General features: G+C 39.8%; 1 protein-coding gene across 1 annotated transcript; it reads right to left on the reverse strand.

Moving 5' to 3' along the window:
* Positions 1-1466: 1466 nt before the first annotated feature.
* LOC308232192 (uncharacterized protein C5orf34) lies at positions 1467-19244 on the reverse strand (the record flags this gene model as incomplete). Its single annotated transcript, XM_080638269.1, has 13 exons — positions 1467-1509; positions 5950-6064; positions 6830-6870; positions 7709-7801; positions 8546-8634; positions 10188-10358; positions 10659-10728; positions 10943-11034; positions 11875-11998; positions 13419-13514; positions 14106-14752; positions 18634-18723; positions 19053-19244. The coding sequence occupies 13 exons, from the start codon at positions 19242-19244 to the stop codon at positions 1467-1469; spliced, it is 1863 nt and encodes a 620-aa protein (XP_080494395.1).
* Positions 19245-20948: the final 1704 nt, after the last annotated feature.

Here is a 20948-nt window from a genome sequence, read left to right on the forward strand (position 1 = left end):
AGGGCTTGTTTATTGTCTGCCACATTACCTTCATAACAGCTCTTTTTGCAGGAAAAAAAAAAAAAAAATTAACTAATCCCAGATATTTTACTTTTCAAAAGTTGACTGTTGTAATTTAAAAATAAAGGCACTTTTATTAGCATTAATAATCACTTAAAAGTTTTTTTTAAAATCATGAATGTCCTGTAATTGTTATGAAACTCTCTCCTAGAAGGTGATTTCTTGGGAATTACTGTCCCTAAATAACCACCTGACACCTCAAAAGAAATTCCAAAAATAATTCAAATTCTTAAAAGACACTCTCACTCCACTCCCAAGAAGCAATTATGGGATACCTGGATTATAAAGACAAACTACTGATTTCTGTGATACCATAAAAAAACCACACTTTTGAAATAAAGTGGGTATACATTAAAATGACATATTCCCAAGCTTTATTATGTTAAACACACCGAAAAGCAGTCTTTGAAGGCCAGTACCATTTCTAACTTTCCCAACTATTACTCTATTCTGCCTTTTGGTGGAGCCATGGAGACAGACCACAGTTTCAAAGCCTACATCCTATCCAAAAACTTTTTTCTCCAAGAGTTTGCTATTTCTGTGCAATCTCAACAACCCTTCTTCACACAGTTCTATTAGGTAAATTTTTTATTCTAAATGGGGTTTTACCACTGTATTAGACTTCCTTTAAAAGTGAAAACTTCTAACAATCATGACATTAATTAATAATTATGACATTAATTAATAATTAATAATTAATTATAACAAATAAACATGTTATTTATTATAAGCCCTAAAAATATAGAATGTGTCTTCCAAATTATGTGCATGCCTGCTTCTTGTAGAATTACTCACAAAAATACGCAGACTGACACTGATCTTTCCAGAAAAAAAGCCCGCTCATTCACTTATTTATAAGCTCTTAAGGAGAAGAAAGCATGAATAATACATGGACTTTGCTCACAGATGAAAGAGGTGGATCATGTTTAAAGTGTGTTAACCATGACTGTCCTGAAGGAAGATGTAAACACAGTATTTCCTGAAACACTGGAACTGCCATTTCTGGTATGTGACTTTACAACACAGTCCCCGTTTCTGAATAAATTCCACTTTAAGGAACAAATAGTGATCTCCTCACAAATGTTTCTTCTGTATAAACATCACATCAGATTGGTTTTTATTTAAAATTACCATAAAAACTGTAATAGGAAGCCAACTTGTGAAGAACTGATGTAGCAGCATACTTTTAGAAAGCACACCAGTATTCAGAATCCAACTTACCCTGGGACTAAGTGAACATACTTTTTCCATTGCCGTTGCTTTATTCCAGTAGCAAACATGGTCTATGCCTCAGCATGGAGCTTCTGTGCTTTTTGAATCCTGTCTGCGCAGTCCAGTGCAGGGAAGACCAAACACCATTTGTTGCATCCTAAATGATTTGAACCAGGTAGCAGTAAGCACTGATACTACACAGAGCTCTTCAAACTCTCTACAAAAGACATATAAAACCTGAAAAACAGTATAAAATAGAGAAAGAAGCAACGTCTTTTTAATGAATTCCTTAACAAATTTAATTGAGCTAAAAGTATCTTCAGCAAGGGCTGAAAGCCCTGTGAGAAAAAGCAGGAAAAGACAACCATAAAACACGAGAAGGGCACAAATTAAAGATGGAACAAGGTAATAATTAAAAGATAATAAACCCCAATGTCATAAAGTCAGAAAAATGCACTTCCAGCCTTCTGTTTCAAGTAACTGCATTTCAAACTACACAGAGACCTATTTTAACAGACACTTCCTTGTAACTGTGTGAGTGAAAGATTCCCATGTAATGAAACATTTGTGAGTCACATTCAGTGATCTCTTTCTAATTTCATCCCATCAGTTAGTGAGCTTGTCTATTCCAAGTGGTGACCTATAAATTCAAACAGCAACAGAGGTCTGCATCAGTTCTGCGGTGGGCTTACACTGCTTTGCTATAGATATTATTAACGTGCATAAAGTGCACAGGAAAACTATCAAAAGCAACACAAAATGAGTATGATTTGAGAATTATTGTACCGTGAAATAAAGGTAACAATACCAACTGGAAAACAATATATGAATGGGTGTATTTGAGACAGAATAAAGAACAGGAAGCAAAAACGTGGCTTCCGATTACCCTTAGTCAAGAGCCATGTCCATGGAGTAACTGTTCTTTTTAAACAGTCTGGCTCTGTCACCTTTCATAGACACAAATGACTGATGTCTGTGCAAAAATCAAGTCAAATTCCCAGGTACAATGGCATAACTATAAATATTCTGCAGATCAAGAGTGAAATCAAGACTAGAAAAAGCAAAACTCTGTTCAACCAGAATAACCTCTGAAACTACAATTTCTAATATAAACCTAGAAAATGCATTTTTTGTGTGGAGAAAAAAATGATTTTCAGGTGGTGTAAATATACCACAATAAAGTGTGATATGTTTACACATACCACAATAAAATATAAAATATCACAATAAAGTGTAAAATATCACAATTAAGTGTCAGAGCTTTTTCTATCCTATAAATCTGACAAAGCACAGTTGTGGAGCTTACATTCTTGTTAGAACAGGAGAGTGGGAAACAGATGTATTACACAGAATGCTTAGAAACCTATGGGTGATCAGTCCAGTTAACATATTGAAAGAGAGATTTAGGCTGGGTTTACAAAAAACACATGCACACAACAGCTGACAGAGTTACACTGCTCAGAGTTATGCTTTCTCATGCCATTTTTCTATGAGATATATATTAGCATTATGCATAATCTCCGCCTATACCCAGAAAATGTAATTCTGCTGATGCATGTAGTTTCACTTATGGAAACTACAAAAATAATTTTAACAAACACACAGTTAACACTGTAAATTACTGACACAATAAGATATTTAGATCAAAGTTGCAAATATGAATTTGAAGAAACAGCTGATACTAAGAAGCCTTTCAACTTATGTTGTTAACAGCAAGAGAAAAAAATCAGGTACATGAATACACATAGGAATTCAATGCTTAAAATTAGTAGAATTATACACTTTATAAAAGAAGTCAAGATTGTAGCAATCCCTTATAATTCTATGATCTCCTAAAAAAGTATTATTTGATATATGATGTTAACTTATACAAAATACTCCATAAAGCTGAATTACCAATTAAGACATGAACTCAAATATTTAATATATTCTCTCACAGAAAGCAGATCCGAGCCTAAAAAGACCTGTGAAGAACCAATAATGCAAATATTTTGGGGTTAGATAATTATAATGCATTATTGATGTCGGAGGGTGGAAGGGGGCTGAACAGGAAAGAGGACAAAAGCACACAAGAAATCAGTGAGATTTTATCAAATTACTGAGGAAGAAACGAAATTAAAACCACAAGGAAATTAAGAAAAACAAATACCACCCACTCACCCCCCCACACCCCTCCTAAAATCAGGACTTAAATAAATTGTTTATTTCAGGGACCATAATTTAAGATGTTTTTTTAAAAGAGATACCAAGACACCAAAACGCAGACCTTCTCCTTAATGAGTACTTTGGAACTGAGATGTACCTAAAAGAAAACAGTTGAAAGAAATATCCTTAAAGTATTTAGGAATAGAAACAGATCCCAGTACTATCCAGTAGAAGAAAAAAACCAATCATTTGTCGTACTAAACAAGAAAAAAAGAAGCACGAGCGGTTTATGCATTACCCTCATTAACCGCAACATCATTTGTATCTTAAATAACTAACCCAATTTTAGACTAGAATACAATTAGTATGTGTAACTAAAGACAGGGATGCAGGAGACAGGCATGCAGCAAGCAGACGTGAAATTACAGCGATCAGCAACAATTTTTACGTCTTGAAGGAAGAGTATGCTTTGCCTCAACACCCACCACCAAAGCCCCTCATCAACCATCTCCTCAGTCATTAAGAAATAAAAATGTGCCGTCATCTTTACACAAGAACGGGAGCGTGAGGCAGCCTGACACCTAAGTGACATGCCTGGCTTTAGGCAAAGCACTTCACTCTTATGTGAAGACCCGACCCGTATATCCGGCCCGGGCGGCTGCATGCGGCTTTCCGGCTCCGCGGGGCGAGAGGGGCTGCCGCTCGGAGCCGCGGAGTCCGCGGAGCCGGGAAGCCGCCCGCAGCCGCCGCCTAGTACCGAGGCCGCCCCGCGGCCCCTCGCACCCACCTCAAGTGCGGCCACCGCTGCCGCCGCCAGCAGCCCCCTTCGCCCCATGAGGTGAAGCAGAGCCGCCCGGCCCCGCAGGAGACATGCGTGGCCGCGGAGCAGGCTGGGACAACGGCTGAGGGAGCGGCCTGTCTCCGCGTCGGCCTGTGGTATGCGGCTTGGTTGTGGGGGCAGTGTCCCTGAAGTGTTGGAAAACAGCGTGTGGGGAGTTGCAGTGAAGCGGCGGAAAAGAAACCGACGGTCTGCTGGAGGACAGGAAGGCTCTGCAGAGGGATCTGCACAGGCTGAATCAATGGGCTGCGGCCAGTGCCAAGAGGTTCAACAAGACAAAAGTGCCTTGTCCTGCACTTGGCTCAGAACAACCCTATGCAATGCGCCAGGCTTGGGGCAGAGTGGCTGGAAAGCTGCTCATGGAAGAGGACCTGGGGATGCTGATTGACAGAGCTGAACTCGATTCAGCTTGTGCCCAGGCAGCCAAGAAAGCCAATAGTATCCTGGCCTGTATCAGCAACAGTGTGGCCAGCAGGGCCAGGGCAGTGATCATCCCCCTATGCTGGGCACTGGTGAGGCTGCACCTCGAATCCTGTGTTCAGTTCTGGGCCCCTCACTGCAAAAGAGACATTGAGGTGCTGGAGCGGGTCCAGAGAAGGGCAGAGAGCTGGTGAAGGGTCTCGAGAATGAGTCTTACCGCTGAGGGAACTAGGGAGGGGCTTAGTCTGGAGAAGGCTCATGGGGGAACCTTATTGCTCTCTGCAACTGCGTGAAAGGAGGTAGTAGTGAGGTGGGGGTCAGTCTCGTCTCCCAAGTAACAAGCAATAGGACAAGAGGTAACAGCCTCAAGCTGTACCAGGGGAGGTTTAGGTTGGGCATTAGGAAAAATTTCTTCACAGAAGATGCTCAGGCATTGGAACAGGCTGCCCAGGGCAGTGCTGGAGTCACTGTTCCTGGAAGTGTTCACAAACCGTATAGCTGAGGCCCTCAGTGACATGGTTTAGTGGTGGACCTGGCAGTCCTGGGTTAATGGTTGGACCTGATGATCTTAAAGGTCTTTTCCAATCTAGTTGACTCTGTGATTCTATACAGGTAAATGGTTTTTTTTCTATAATCTCAGCCTTTGTACTGCTAATCTTCATCTCTGGAGCAGCAGGCTAGTGTGTTTTCATTATACACCACCAGTAGAACAGTGCACCACCCGGTAACAGAAAATGCACCAGGAAGCACTCAAGACGCTTTAGTAAATACTTATTTACTACAAAACCATGAAGTAGAAAGCATTTGGAAAGCTTTCTATTGAATTCTGGACTACTCAGTGTATGCATCTAAATAAAAGCCCATTTATACAGTTAAAACTGCTTATCCCCACCCTAGCCACTTGAGCAGTAACTTAAGTTCCTTGTACAGTTCTCTATAAAGTCACGTGATTCATGTATGATTTCATACATATAAAAACAGCACTTCCAGGTCAGCCCTTATGTATTTATACAGCTGTGCGCTGTTATTTCACTGTTCTTTTTGCCTATGCACAACAAGCAACTCTAGTGTTACAACAGCAACCCAGTCACTGCCTTCAGCCTTCATTCCTCTCACACCTCGAAGCCTCCTCAGACAGAACTGTGGCAACTCCCATGAAGATGCAGAACACAGGTCTTCATGAAGCCATGGGGCTTCACCTCCCACAAGCTGCAAGCAGAGATTCAATATCCTGAATTACTTTGGAAGTTTTTTCCAAAGCCTCCAGGACGTACCCTTCACTGATTTCTTCTAGCTCACTCTCATTTTCTGTTTTTTTGACAGTAAGACCAGATGGATTGGTTTTTGCAGCAGATGTCCCTTCCAGAACGTTGCTATTATCCAATAAAACTAGGGTTATTTTGTTAAGGAAAGAAAAAAAAAATTCAGAATCTTCCTCCTAATGAGAAGAATACTTCTCTGGATTCCTATTCATCATTCTGCAAAGTTTCACATTTCATAGCATGGCAATTACATAAAGCTAAAAAATAAGAGTGTATAACTTAAAATATCTACAACATTTATAAAAAATGTCTTTGAGACTTTGATTTATCCAAAAGTTACCTTAAAATGGAAACTATGTGATGTTACACTGCACATTCAACAGCAAGCACTTTTCATACTAATCAAATTGAATGCTGGCTTGAAGACAATCGTTAAGAGTGGCTTTAAGCAGAGGCAGTGCAGCACACTTTTTTGAGCTATCTGAACACAGTGGAGTGAAACTAAGGTAATTGAAAAACAGAAGGGTTCTGTGCTGTAACAACAAGCCCCATGGCAACTGCATCATCCTACTGTCGAGAAAAGATCAGCAGGTGAGTGTTGGTGAAGTTAAGGCAATGCCCATTAAAGGGCTTCCTTTTTTTGGTGATTTATTTATTTTAGTTTTGTATGCTGCCTTTGCTTTTATTACTGGTGCTGTGATGCAGAAATCAGACAAGCTAAACAAAGGATAAATAAGAAAACAAAAAATGGCTTAATAAGATAAGAAGTGGGTAAGACAGTAAAAGGTGATAATAGGATAGACAGCCTTTGATGATCAAAAATGCAGATTTGAATATGCAGATGAACAACAATGTAAAAGTGAAAAATCTTTACAGCTTTCAGAAAGGATACAGTTAAATCTCTGTATTTTTTCAAGCTCAACATCAGCAGACCTGTCCAAAAAATAAATTGTTAAATGATGTAGTATCATGAAAAGTTCTTTTAATGTATTTTCAACTTCAGATTTTATAATAGTTTCCAGCAATACTAAAAATTAGATGAACAAAATCCAAGCAGGAAAAAAAAAAAAACCCCACTGTATTTTTGTCCTTCATACCACAAGTAAATGGCTGCCATCTGTCAATCAGTTGTTTGTGTTACCAAAAATATGGGCTCTTCTCTAAAAACAGTCTCTTTGCTATATGTATGTATGTACAGATACAATTTTTATTTCATCAGCTACTGAATCTGCTGTAATTTGAATACGAAGAGTAATAATTTTAAATGATAAACCCCACATTTTTAATACCTGAATGTGTTTGTATATGATGTCAGCAGACTTTTGGTCAGATCAGTAGCATGTATTAAAAAGGACAAATATATTAGCAAGAGATGTTAAGTGTCATTTAGCAGTTCAAAGTACTATTTTAAGCTGCTTGGTGCTCTGTTAAAAGACACCTTTCTTAGCCTAGTTTCTCTTTTTCACCTTGCAAGATACTATCTCTGTAACATTACTCCTCCTTTGGCAAAGTCACCATAATTCTGATTTTTAAGTAAGACAGGCTGAAGAGCAATGAAACAAGCTTCACCTAGAACTCAATTTAGCTAACTTTTTAAACACTGAAAGAAAAATAAATGGACTTAAAATTATTACTTCTGACCCTTAGGAAATTCAGTCTATGAAATTCAAAGTTTATTAGTCTTTCTGAGTTTTATTTTCAACTTATTTATAGGTCAGTTATTTAGGATAAAGGTTATTTGTAGTCAGTTATTTAGGATAAAGATTAATACCAATTTTCTTCAGTTACAGAGTGTTCAGTATATTCAGGAATCTCCTTCCTTTCACTCAAACTTCTGCACCATTCTATTGCTGTTCTTGTGTACCTACATTAACATGAAAATTTACAAAAAGTAGTTATTTATATGAGAAATACACTGCATTAATTCAAGCAAAAAAACCTGAAGGCATTAAGCAATAGACCTGGATCTGAAAGAAGAAAACATGAGTCAAAATCTAGCTTTTTTCTCTAGGTTCCCATGCCAATTTTTGATTCCCATTTTTTGTCTAGAGTCTCCTTCATACTAAAATTTGTACTGTCACAGAAAATCGTAACAAAGCTGTATGATTTGTAATGAATAGTGTACAAATGTTAATTTTTGTTTGTGAATATCTCCTTGTTGAAAAGTAGCACAGTAAGCTTCTAATGGTTCCCATAATGAGGCTGTAATTAGAGCAAGCAGATTAGAGAAAGCAATCTGCAGGCAGAGGTCAGTATCTGTAATAAAGCAGAAACTGGATAAAGTGCTATCCACTTCTGTGTACCAGCTCTATATAGGACAAGGATTTTTTTCTTTTTTTTTTCCATCCTTATCCACTGATCTAAGTGCCAAGTTTCAGCTCTAGTCACTTTTCTAAAAAGATATTACTGGAATAGCCATAATGGAATGATAGCATGTAGAGGTCCTGAGCCATAAAGGTCCTGAATCTTTGCCAGATGAAACACAGAGCTGTTATCATGGTGTGTTTGGTGTTACCTCCCTCCCATATATTTTCAGTAAATACCATGTCTTCATATAAGAGATCTGTGCAGAATTCTTTTCTATTTAACTTGTTTAAGTTACTTATACCTTTCATAAATTCCAGGATGACTTATTTGTATTAGCTGCTGTAACCCATCAGAAGTAGTTAACTTACACCAGCCTACGTCTTCATTTATCTTAGAAGAAAAAGAAAATTAGAATTATTAGTTTTCTGCTACAGTCCAAAGAAAAAGAAAAGAAAGGCGAGTATAATAGGCCAAATTAAGAATTAAGTATCTATGAACATTCCACTTTAAATACTTAATAGTTTGTGTTTCGCTAAGGATAGAATTTGGTTATTCAAGAATAAACTACCTCCAGAAAAGTGTGTAGAAATGTTTCCAAACCTGTAGAATATTCAGTTCTTCCTCCTTTTATCAGGAGTGAGTATATAGATTCAAGCTAGCTCACATCAGGAAGTTATATTGTATCTCTTGACACACTATCATATTTATATTTTTTATAACATAAAAATTATATTTGAAGGTTGAAGGAGGTGATCCTGCCCCTCTACTCTGCTCTCATGAGACCTCACTTGGAGTATTGTGTACAGTTCTGGCGTCCTCAACATAAAAAGGACATGGAACTGTTGGAACAAGTCCAGAGGAGGGCCACGAGGATGATCAGAGGAGTGGAGCACCTCCCGTATGAAGATAGGATGAGAAAGTTGGGGCTGTTCATCCTGGAGAAGAGAAGGCTGCGTGGAGACCTCATAGCAGCCTTCCAGTATCTGAAGGGGGCCTGGAAGGATGGTGGGGAGGGACTATTCATTAGGGACTGTAGTGACAGGAGAGGGGATAATGGGTTAAAACTTAAACAGGGGAAGTTTAGATTGGATATAAAGAGGACGTTCTTTACTCTGAGGGTGGTGAGGCACTGGAATGGGTTGCCCAAGGAAGTTGTGAATGCTCCATGCTTGGCGGTGTTCAAGGCCAGGTTGGATGAGGCCTTGGGTGACATGGTTTAGCGTGAGGTGTCCCTGCCCATGGCAGTGGGGTTGGAACTAGATGATCTTAAGGTCATTTCCAACCCTAACTATTCTATGATTCTATGATTCTATAATAGAGATATCCTCAGACACTTTAACATAGTTTTGTATCTTGTCACCTCAGGATAATAAGCAAAGGCACAGAAGCAAAAGTCTCAGCATTCAACCTTGAATTCCACACTCATATAATTTTCTCTGTAGTACCATTCAGCAAAAATCGACATAGTCGTTTTACTTCTGTAGTAAATAGATTTAAACACATACATGTAATACCATATGCACAAGGTTACTTTTCTGAGTAATTTTTCACTATCCATTTACTCAATGACAGGTAATTCGAAATAAAAACCAAATACTCCCTTTGTTGATCAATGTGAGTGACTTCTTGAAAGGATAGTTTCATTTGCCTCCTTAGGCATCTGTTAGGCACTAAAATATTTTTCCTCCTTGTTTCTGGTTAAAATACTGACAAGACATTAATGGTGGTATTTTCATTTAGAGGACTATACAAGCTTGTGAGACAAACCTACTCTTGAGCTTCTGGACTCATCCAAATGAAAAATACTGTGAATGAATCTCTCCAAAGTCTTCAGTTTGTATTTTACAGGCATCAAAACTTTTGCTTCATGTTCTCGTTAGTTTCCTAGTGGTACTTTTCATGAAGAGTTTTAAGAATAGTTACCCTTATAACTCATCAGTTACCTGGATCTTGCTACAGGAAGAGCTGAAATCCCAGACCATATTCAAGGTCACCCCGTCCCAAAAAGCAGCATGGACTTTATGATCCGAGTACACGATGAGTCTTCCTATGCTGGGAATAACCTTTTCATGCAGCAAAACTGGCAACATTTCTCGTCCATCTGTCTCAGGTACCTAGAATGAGACAAATACATTAAAAACTTGAGGAAAGGTTACTTACATCATTCAGATACTTGAATCTCTTCCAGATCTTCAATTCACCTGTTTTTCCAGACCATAACCAGATCTCCATCATGCAGTTGCCTTCTGTTTCACAAATATACATTTACACTGCATGCTATTGGCTCCCAATATATATCTTCTGATCTTTAAGGATACACTAACTATTCTTCTCTATAGATTAGGTCCTATTCCCTATAGCCTGCATAATCAACCTTACAACACTGAAAGATTTATAAATCTTCAGCTACATACCATTTTCCAGCAGCAGAGATAATAGTTATGAGTTAGTGACAGTTTAGTCTTGTAGCAGTACTGAAGTATTCTGAGAAAAAAAAAAACAACAAAGTATTAAGCATTTCATGCTTACTACATCTCCTAAATAGTTGTAATCTTCTGTAAGTTTATAGACGTACTTAGTGCTGATATAAACTCCTTTAATTTTTATACTTCATGTCATAATACATATTATGTGCAATTTTAACTACTGTCCTTTCACAGTCAGAGGAATTAATATAACAAAGATAAATTAAAGTTACTTGGTTGCCTGAGTGATGATGGAGGATATAGAATATGAATTTCCTGGTACATCGGGAGGTAGGCTGTTGACTGAATACATCTTCTCTTCCCTCTGCAGTAAAAAGCAGAAAGGAGGCAAGTTAGTTACAGGTACTGTAGCATGAAAACAGCATTAAGATTGCAAGATATGAAACTTCTGACCTCCCAGAAAGCAACTGTAATCACATTTTTCCAGAACACAGACAAGTATCTCCTTGAAAAGTACTGACCTGCTGTTGTATTCTTCAAGCCTACTTCTGTGGGAAGAAACATGCACTCAGTATGGACCAAGAAGTTCACTTATCAGAGAGTCAACTAGTTCATTACTGAGTAACTACAATTGACTACATGTCACAGGCTTGGTTTGAAGGGTACAAAGTCGACACTTAATTTTGCTTTAAAAATACAAAACACTGTATGAGCCTTCAGAGGATGTCTATTCTGGAGAAGTTTAACAATAGACACAGAGAGAAGCAAAACCATTTCTCCACCAATGAACAGCAGGTCTGTGGCAAAGCTAGAACAGAACTTGCATCTTCTAGGTTCTGTCTCTATATCATGAAAAAGAAAACATTTCCAAATGCACAAAGATTAACCTCTCATCAGTATATTAAAGACTAAATGTGTCTTCTAAATTAGTAAGAAATGGTCATTATAGAATCCTACTGCAGTGCATACTTGAGCTTGTGAAATAAATGTTACAATTAAAAAGAATTTTTTTATCTGTAAGATAATCTTACCTGTCTGTAACTTATAAAAATGCATTCTGGAACAGAAAGTATAATCTCATTTTTTGTATGACTGGTTGCTTGATTCACTACAGATTCTATGGGCAAATGTGTTAAAAAATAAGGAAACTGCTTAACATGAAGGAATTTAGAAAATATTTTAAAATTTTAGAAGAGCTTTATACCTTTTTTGTTCCTTTCTGGATTGAGTAGTGTATGAAATAATTTCCCAAAAGTGCTCCCTCTGACTTGAGAACTGAGTCATCACCAGGATAGATTTCTATGATGTTTTTCCTACCATGGATAAATCTGAAAGAAATAACAAGTGTTTTAACAAGTATTTTAAATGCTGTGTCACTACCCAAGCAAAACAGGTTAGTACACTTCAAGAAAGCACTAAGAAACATATTTTCAACACAACTCCTACAGGAGAAACCTTCTACGGTTTTATAAACACCAGAGTGTACCAATTATTTCTTTCAACACAGAACATTAACATTGCCAGGCTCTTTCTTTGGTTGTGTACATGGTGTGCGGGATCTAAACAAGCTAAGGAAAGCTTTTTTTTGTGTTGAGGTAAACTTATCACAAGAGCTCATTCTGCTGAGCACAAAATACAGCAATTCTAAAGGGAAAAGTCTTAATTTTCTTAGTGGTCCAGCCCTACCTAGTGTACAGAGAGCATCAGACTGAATGATTCCTGAACAACCTGAAGGTCTTCACTTTCACTGCAGCTGTGTGTTTTTCCCTAAGATAAATGGTCATTCACTTGTGATCATATGGTATCTCAGAAGCCTAAAAGCATTTAGTGGCCCAACTTTGTGACTCTGTGGTTATGTGCCTGGAGTTTGGTAATGGGACTTACAAGACTAAGTACAGCTACTCACCATATCCAAAGAAATGAGGTATAGTACTAAAGAACTGCTAAGCATTTTGTTCAGAAATGAGATGAAAATTTAGGAATTGCACTGAGAAAAGTGAAGAACACTGGGCAGAAAGATTAAAGCTTTAAACACTGATTATGTTTTTATCAGAGACTTTTAGATGCTGCTAGCAACTGTAGAATTTTCAGGTTTTACAACAGATTATTGGAAAGGGCAATTTTAAAAAAGGTTTGTGGTTTTGTTTTTGTTTTTTTGTTTTTTTGTTTTTTTTTTTTTTAACCATACACCAGTAAAATCCACAATTTAGCTGCCTGCAAGATGCGAATTATGTAGGTCACCAAGACATCAAGACCAAGATAGGTCACCATGCATTTATAAAGCATGAAATCTTCAGCATCAAAAGCAGCAATGTAATTTTTAAAGTAACCAAGCACGATTTTGCCAGTGGGAGCTCCAGCTGTCCAGTAAACCTTGAAGAACTCTAATACAGCGCCTTGAGCAACACTGAGCAAGTAGGTGGTGTCCCTGGTGATGGCAGGGGGTTGGAACTACATGATCTTAAGGGCCTTTCCAACTCTTAACTATTCTGTGATTCTAAAATCAGATCACTACTTTAAAAGCCTTAAACATGATTTCAGATCGGTTGTTTCACACATACCCACCTTCAGACCTGGAAATACACTGTACCAGAAAATCTGAAGTCCAATAAACAGCAGAAATGAACAGCCTCTCACATGAAGATTGTGTGCAATCTTTCAAAGAGTGAGAAAGGGATAAAGTAAGGCATCCTAAAGCTTAATTTCCGTAAAGTCTTCCAAAGATGAAACACAAGATCTCCGACATACCTATAAAAAACACCCTGCCACCATACAATTTGAATTAGCTGAGGGCATGAATACTTTTCAATGTCTTCATTCTGAAAGAAGTCACAGAAAGTCCACCTGTATAAAATACAACAAATGCTTCAGGAGAGGCTGAAGGTCAGGTTTTTTCTTTATGTGCTGCTGATCATTTCTGTACCAAGAACAGATGGATGCACACTTATTAAAGGAAAAGAGACTAGGTATTTTCAGATTCCTCTGATTCCTTAGTTACTCATATTAGTTACCAAATTAATTTTGTCAAACCTGCAAAGGTTTTCTTTTGTTTTGTTTAATTATTTTGACAGAAAGCATATGCCACTGGCACAACCCAGAAGTATTATCTTCTCAAAAATGAAACCACACCAAACAGACCCAAAACTGTGTTCTTATTTCAGTATTCTCTTTTTCCTTTACATAGTTGTACGGCATGTCAGAAATATAAAAAATACTTTCCTCTGGACTAATTCCTATATTTTAATTACAGTAGGATACAGAATGTTAGTTTCACAAACTTCATGTCTCAGGAAGTTCCTAAAAACATAAATACTGCTATAGTAATTTTTTAAAAATCTTTTACAGCTAGAATTCAGTTATTTTGCTAGAGGTTGAAGTTCCAAATTACAAATTTCAAAACGTGTCAACAACTATGAAGTAAACAACTTAAATTACCTGTGTAAGTGTGGGGCTCTGCAACTGAGTGGCAAAGCTGTAGGTAAATGAGAAACTGTTTCCTTTGTTCCAGGGTGTATTAAAACATCAGTTTCCATAGATGGATGGTTGTTTTTCTCACATGTCTGCATTACCTTCTTAGCAGTGTTTACGTTATAGCTCATTAGTGCCAATGACAAAGGGTATTTCCATTCTTCTGGGTAGGAGGAGACAGACCAACACTGCGTAACCCACATGTATTCACAAGAGTGATTTGTGTAGAACAAAGGGACTCCACCTGTGTCTCTTTGGTCCTCTGGATTGGCTGGTTCTCTGTATTTACTTTCAGCACAACCTTGATCATTCTTCTTACCCTCTATTCTCATTTGTTTCAATGACATTTCAGCAACAGGATTCTTTCTCAATTTTCCATGCTGATCTCTGGTTTGATAGTTGCTGTTCTTTTGAGAGGAGCGTAGGGATGCTGTAGATGACTGGCTGACTTTGCATAAGAACTCCACTGTGAATTCCTGCTGCAATTCTGACAGGTAAAGGTGAGCATAACCATCTACTGATGAGATCTTCACACTGCCATTGTCTGCACATCTTGTCAGATCAGTTGTAGCAGGGTCAGGCCATGTAATTTCTAAAATATCCCTGAAAACAATCTAAAACAAGAAAAAGGACTGGAGTATTTGGCAAGATAAAAATGACCTGCTTCCCACAATTTGCAATGAAAGATTTAGATTTAAATGAATTCAGTTCTGCAAGGTGATATATAGCACGAAACATTATTCTAAATTTATTTGCATACATGTACTGAAGAAGAGGCAAAATATCTCATTTTTGTATCTGCTTCCTCCTAACAGAGTTCTACTTAGCAATAATGTTTTAATTTAATATGCATTCATAAACTAGTAAGGTGCATGCCCAGCTGACCAGGCTCAACTGCCCACAGATGGAAGGTATTTCTGTTTCAAACTGCTTCTTAAGAAACACTGATGAGAAAGCCTAAATTATCTTGATTGTATCAGTTAATGGTACACTTCACAGAAAGCCCACATTAAAACTGTGTACATTAAAACCCCATGTGCCCTGAAATCTTCTATTTACAAGATTAAGATAAGCCTGTAAACTGGCATGTAACATGTATTTATGTGTTCTTACCAAAATGGAAATTTATTGAAAACATTTTGCTGCAGCAATGCAGATTTGGTTACGCTGCTACTGGTAGGATGGGGGTAAAACACACCTCTGAAGAAGAATGTAAAATATAATAAAGATTTTAGACTTTTACAACATTTGGAAAGTCTCAAAAGAGTAGCCTCATCTTGGTGCTGTGATATTCAAGTACAGACTGCTGCTTCAATTAGCACTTTCGTTCAAAACAAACAAAAAACTTTTTCACACCAGATGGCTTTCTGCTACCCCTTCTACAAAAACAAAGCAGCTGATTCTCAACAAAGTACTCCAAACAAGCACTGTATCTACCTCAAACCCCAGATTAAAGCTTTTCCCAAATTGTAGGTTTGGAAAATACATTAATCACCCTCTGAAACTAGAAACATCCTAAGACAATGAATGCCTTTCTAGTCATCTGCAAAAAGTTCTGCCCTAAAAATTAAGTATTTTCCTTTGTATTGGCCTGGTACCTGATCACCACACAGAAAATATCATTAGCCTGCTTTGAATTGAAGACTTCAGGTAAAGCACTGGATCCAAGATAAGAACAGAAATGGAAACCCTCCCAAATAAGATGTGAAAAAAAACCTTAGCATGTAAGTATTTGCATTCCTCATAATTTGTTTTATCTCAATTTAATCAGCTTTCTCACATTTGACTGACCTTTAATCAAATATGTTTCAGCCCAAATCACGCTTTGGCTCAGCATTGGAAAAGTCTGCATTGTAAATACTATTTGCAGTTCTGAACAGAACATACTACTGACAACATCCGGCTCCTCAAGCTGTCTAGAGATGTGGATGGCTAGTGTGGCCAAAGCAGAGCCTAAGCAAACTAACTACTATGCAGTTTGGAATTCAAACATAAGCACAGTAACACAGTGCAACCGTTTTCGTACCCAGTGACCAGTAAAAGTACAGTCACTGCTAGTAAAGGCCATAGGCCTTGGAGTAACTGCGTCCTACGGTAACTATGGGAGGCTCCAAGGCTGGCCCGTTAGGCTTATTACCACCTTATTATTGGAACACGCCCAGTGAACTAGAGCTTGGTGATTGTTACCTTGCTTTAATGGATTGCTGAGCCTGGGAAGTAGCAAAAGCCTTGGAAACAATGAGCACTAGTTGAAAAGAGGGCACAGAACAATAAGCTAGCAGTGAATTACCAAAGAAGTTCAATCTTAAGAGCTACAGAAAAACCTGCTTTTGCTTTAAGAAAAACAACAGTTGATAAACAGTTGGTGTGGGCTGGGAAATTTACCCCTAACACCCTGAACAGTGAAAGCTCTAAGTTAGGAAGCATCTAGAGGCCCAACCATGCTCCAGAAGATGCTGGCCTGGGGGAGGGTGGAGACTGATTTGGAGAAATCTCCAGGAACTCGCCGACAGAGTTTAAGTTGACAAGCAGGTGTTCTTTATTGTAGTGCCAGGAGACACAGCAGATAGCTTCTCCTAACGTGTCTCATCCGAACCTCAAACAGACCATGATTATATTGTTGCTTAACATGCATATTCATTAATGTCATACATATTCATTAACCATCCAAGAACTGCTTTACGTAATTCCACGCCCATTTTCACATGCACACAACAACGTGGTAGTGGTCTTTTGGGGGTCATTTTCTTCTTCCAGCAATCTTCATCACTTCTGGCAGTCTTTGAAGCATGTGCAGTAGATAATGCTTACACCAGCTTAATTGGTTCGGTAACACTGCAGACATAATCGTCCTGTCCTTCTACTTGTCAGGCAGCTTAGCTGCAGCACATCCTGGACATCTGCTAGTTTCAGATACTCTTTATCTACACATCCTGTTTTTCTATCCTGATTTTCTTACGCTTATTTTGTACTAAGGTCATAAGGACCTAAAACTATGTCAACTACAATGGTTTATCTTATACAAGGATTTTCATTATGTTCTCTAGCTGCACTCTAGTTTTTTTTCTTCTGTGAAATGTATATCTTAGTTATTTTCCTTTGCTACTGTTACGACACCATCAAACTTAACGTTACTTAGAACTGATTCCACTTATTTACAAAGGTTTGTATTTCATTTTGTGCCTCCTTGTCTCAAGTGTGACCCACGTGTGCTAATGACAGAGCATCAGCCTACTGCTAAGTATGTAGTGATACTATGTTTCCAGGAACTAAATGTTAGCATGAAGTTTTAACACTTGCCTGCTACTAATGAAGTTTTAACACTTGGTGAGGCTCTTAAGTTGCCTTAAGAGTCCCACCATAGTGTGTACACACATGTGTTTAGTGGGAACCCAGAGAGGAGCTCCTAGAAATGGTAATGGGGGTCTCTGGATGGATCTCAGCCAGACCTGGAATAGCCATTCCTAGAGTAACACTGCCCCTGCCCTCCTGCAGCCACTAGAGTCACAAAGGTGCTGCAGTGCAGAAACAATGGGATGCTGAATGTGCCAGTTCTCAGAAACCACTGCCCTATGTCACCCAGTCTTCCCTGGCAGGTCTTCAGTGCAGGAAAGTGACAATATATAAAACAGTTCATTCTGGCATATGTACAAACCCCTAGGTTTTAGTCTTACTATTGATGCGAGGAATAGTAACAGACTAAGGAAAGGGTTAAGAGTTTTCTTCAAACTATGTATTGATTGTGTTAACTTAGTATAGGGAACAGATATGTTCTTGTTCTTGCTAGTCTTGTGGTTAAACTATAACTCAAATAGGTAGCCGAAACACATTGTTTAAAATCAGGGACCCTTTTCTCTCAAGAAGATGAATGTCTGACAGGAACCTGTCTCAATTAGCCTCTATAAGACTTTAGGTTGCCAGCTGGGGAAACTGTGCCAAGGGTGAAAAGTGCATGGCAAGGAAGACCTCTTACTTCACCCAGAAGACCCCGGCCCAAGACCACCAGATGGCAGTATGCAGGCGTAGAGGGGAAGGGAATGGTATTAATGAGTTCTTGGAACTAATTGTAATAATCTTCTCCTATGCCTGTGAAATCTGATGAATATGTATGTTTGTGTGTAATAAATATCCATCTTGTTGAGCTCTTGGTGCACGAGTTAGGAGGAGCGATCCCCCTTGCATCCAGCGCTGCAATAAACATACCTGCTTTATAACTCTTTGTGAGTTATGAAGTTCTATTCTGTAAATCACTATGAGTAAACGAACTCTTAGGTGTTTGGCTACAAAAGATGTGGAGAGAAGACTAAATGAACTGTTGAAACTGTAACGAAAACTAGCAGTATTCTAAAGTTGTTAGCTGCACTCACCAAACTGTCCTCTCTACATCGTCAAGGCCTGTGCTCATCATATACACACGTGTAAATTTATTGGAGTCCACCTTGTCAGGCTCCTAGCGATGTCTATTGTACGACAGCATTATATGTGTAACTCTCACCTTTTTTCTTTCTGGAGGTATAACACGTGAAGGTAAGTATGGGCGAGAAGAGAACCTGTTCCGGAAATCTAGAGCTCGTGTAAGTCGTTCCTATTGAAATGCAGAGAAAAACAAACCAAAATAAGCCTGTTACAAGTTTTTCTGTACATCGATGACCTTTAAAGCTGATTTTATCTCTTTTGTTTTGCAGCAGAGGCTGAGAGATCCCCGCCGTACCACACAGAGGAACTTTGCTGGGGAGCAGAAGAAACCGCACGCCGGGTACCCCGCACCACGGCTGCTCCCCGGGACCCGCGCCCGCCCGCATGGTACGGCAGGACAAACCCAGAGGAAAGCTCCCCGAAAGCATCTCGACACGGGCCCGGTACTGCACATCAAGGCCAGGGGCCCAGGAATCAGCGGGCGCGACCCCAGCGTACCCGGTGAGCGCTGCGGCAGAAGGCGGTCCGCTGCCGAGTGTTCTGAGCCGGCTGCAGCTGGTGGGAAGCGGCGGGGGGCGCCGCGTCGTACCGGTACTCGCAGCCGCAGGGCGACAGCAGCAGGCGGGCCCCCCCCGCGTACTGCACCTCCGCCGAGCCGTCCCCGTACAGCACCATCAGCCGCTCCGCCATGGCCGCGGCGGCGCACCGCGGGCCGCACCCGCCACCAGGAAGTGGAAAGGCCCGAGCCCATAGCTGCCGCCTCCGCCGGGCGGGAAGCGAGCAATGGGGCGTGGCGCCGAGCTCAGCGGCCGCACAGGGGGGTTCGGCGGGCTCGCTGCGTGCTCGTGCCTGCAGGGCAGAGGGCGGAAGCGTGACTCGGTTTATACACACGTCTACAGAGCAGCTGCGTTGGAATACGCGCGGTGTCTTTTCAACTTGTTAGGGTTTGTTATTACCTGGTAGAAACACAAGTATCTTTTTTTTATGCTGCTCCAGAGATGAAGATTAGCAGTACAAAGGTCTAGATTACAGAAAAAAACCTATTTACCTGCATAGAATCACACAGCCAGCTAGGTTGGAAAAGACCTTTAAGATCATCAGGTCCAACCATTAACCCAGACTGCCACGCCCACCATTAAACCGTATCCCTGAGGGCCTCAGCTATACGGTTTGTGAACACTTCCAGGAACAGTGACTCCAGCACTGCCCTGGGCAGCCTGTTCCAATGCCTGAGCACTCTCTCAGTGAAGAAATTTTTCCTAATGCCCAACCTAAACCTCCCCTGGTACAGCTTGAGGCTGTTACCTCTTGTCCTATTGCTTGTTACTGAGTGAGGAGAGACCAACCCCCACCCTTCTCCATCCTCCTTTCAGGTAGTTGTAGAGCACCATAAGGTCCCCCCCTCCGAGCCTTCTCTCCCTCAGCCGTTCCCCATCACACTTGTGCTCCAGGCCCTTCACCAGCTCCGTTGCCCTTCTCTGGACCCGCTCCAGCACCTCAGTGTCTCTCTTGTAGTGGGGGGCCCAGACAGGATTCGAGGTGCAGCCTCACCAGTGCCCAGTGCAAGGGGATGATCACTGCCCTGGCCCTGCTGCCACACCATTGCTGATACAGGCCAGGATGCTGTTGACCTTGGCTGCCTGGGTACAAGCTGGATCATGTTCAGCTCGCTCAGTCAGCATCCCCGGGTCCTTTTCTGCTGGGACCTGTACCTGTGCTTTAAGATGGACCTTGTTCTGCAAGTGCTCTGACAGAGCAGGGCTACCTGGAGCACAGCAGCACCAGCATCAACACATTCCTTCCTCCCCATGCAGGACACCAGCTACTGTACAAGAGCTAGTACAAGCTAATCTTGCTTGTTTCTGTAGTGCTACAATTACTGAACCCAACATTCAAAAACCCAGTGACCACCTGTTTTCCTAAAAAAAAAAAAACAAACCCAAAACCAAAAACCCCCAAACAAAAAAACAAACCCAAAACCAAATCAAAACCAAGCCCAAACCCAAAACCCAAAAGATTAGCAGATTTGAAACTACGAAGAAAAAGTTGACTCAATATCTAAGTATGTAACTCTCGCTCAAAAGCAAACCACATGAAAAGCAGCAAGTTTGAAATTACTTCAAGCAGTGTGTGATTTTCAAAAACTAAACATTTTTGTTAAATCACAAATAATTTGTCTGGAATGGCAAATACTGTTGCTTGGTCATGTGCTTGACTTTGGAGGCAAAGTCTGTTTCTTTTCAGAACCAGTACTAAAGAAGTTTGCTTCACTTCTCTCCCAAAGTTTGCTTTCCATGCTTCTGCACCTTCACTGGTTTACCATTATGTCATAAAGGAAAGAAATCTTTTTAAGTGTTATTTATCTGCAAGGTATTGTTCAGAAACTTGCAGATG

The sequence above is a fragment of the Psittacula echo genome (assembly GCF_963264785.1).
Source record: "Psittacula echo genome assembly, chromosome: Z".
Lineage (NCBI taxonomy): Eukaryota > Metazoa > Chordata > Aves > Psittaciformes > Psittacidae > Psittacula > Psittacula echo.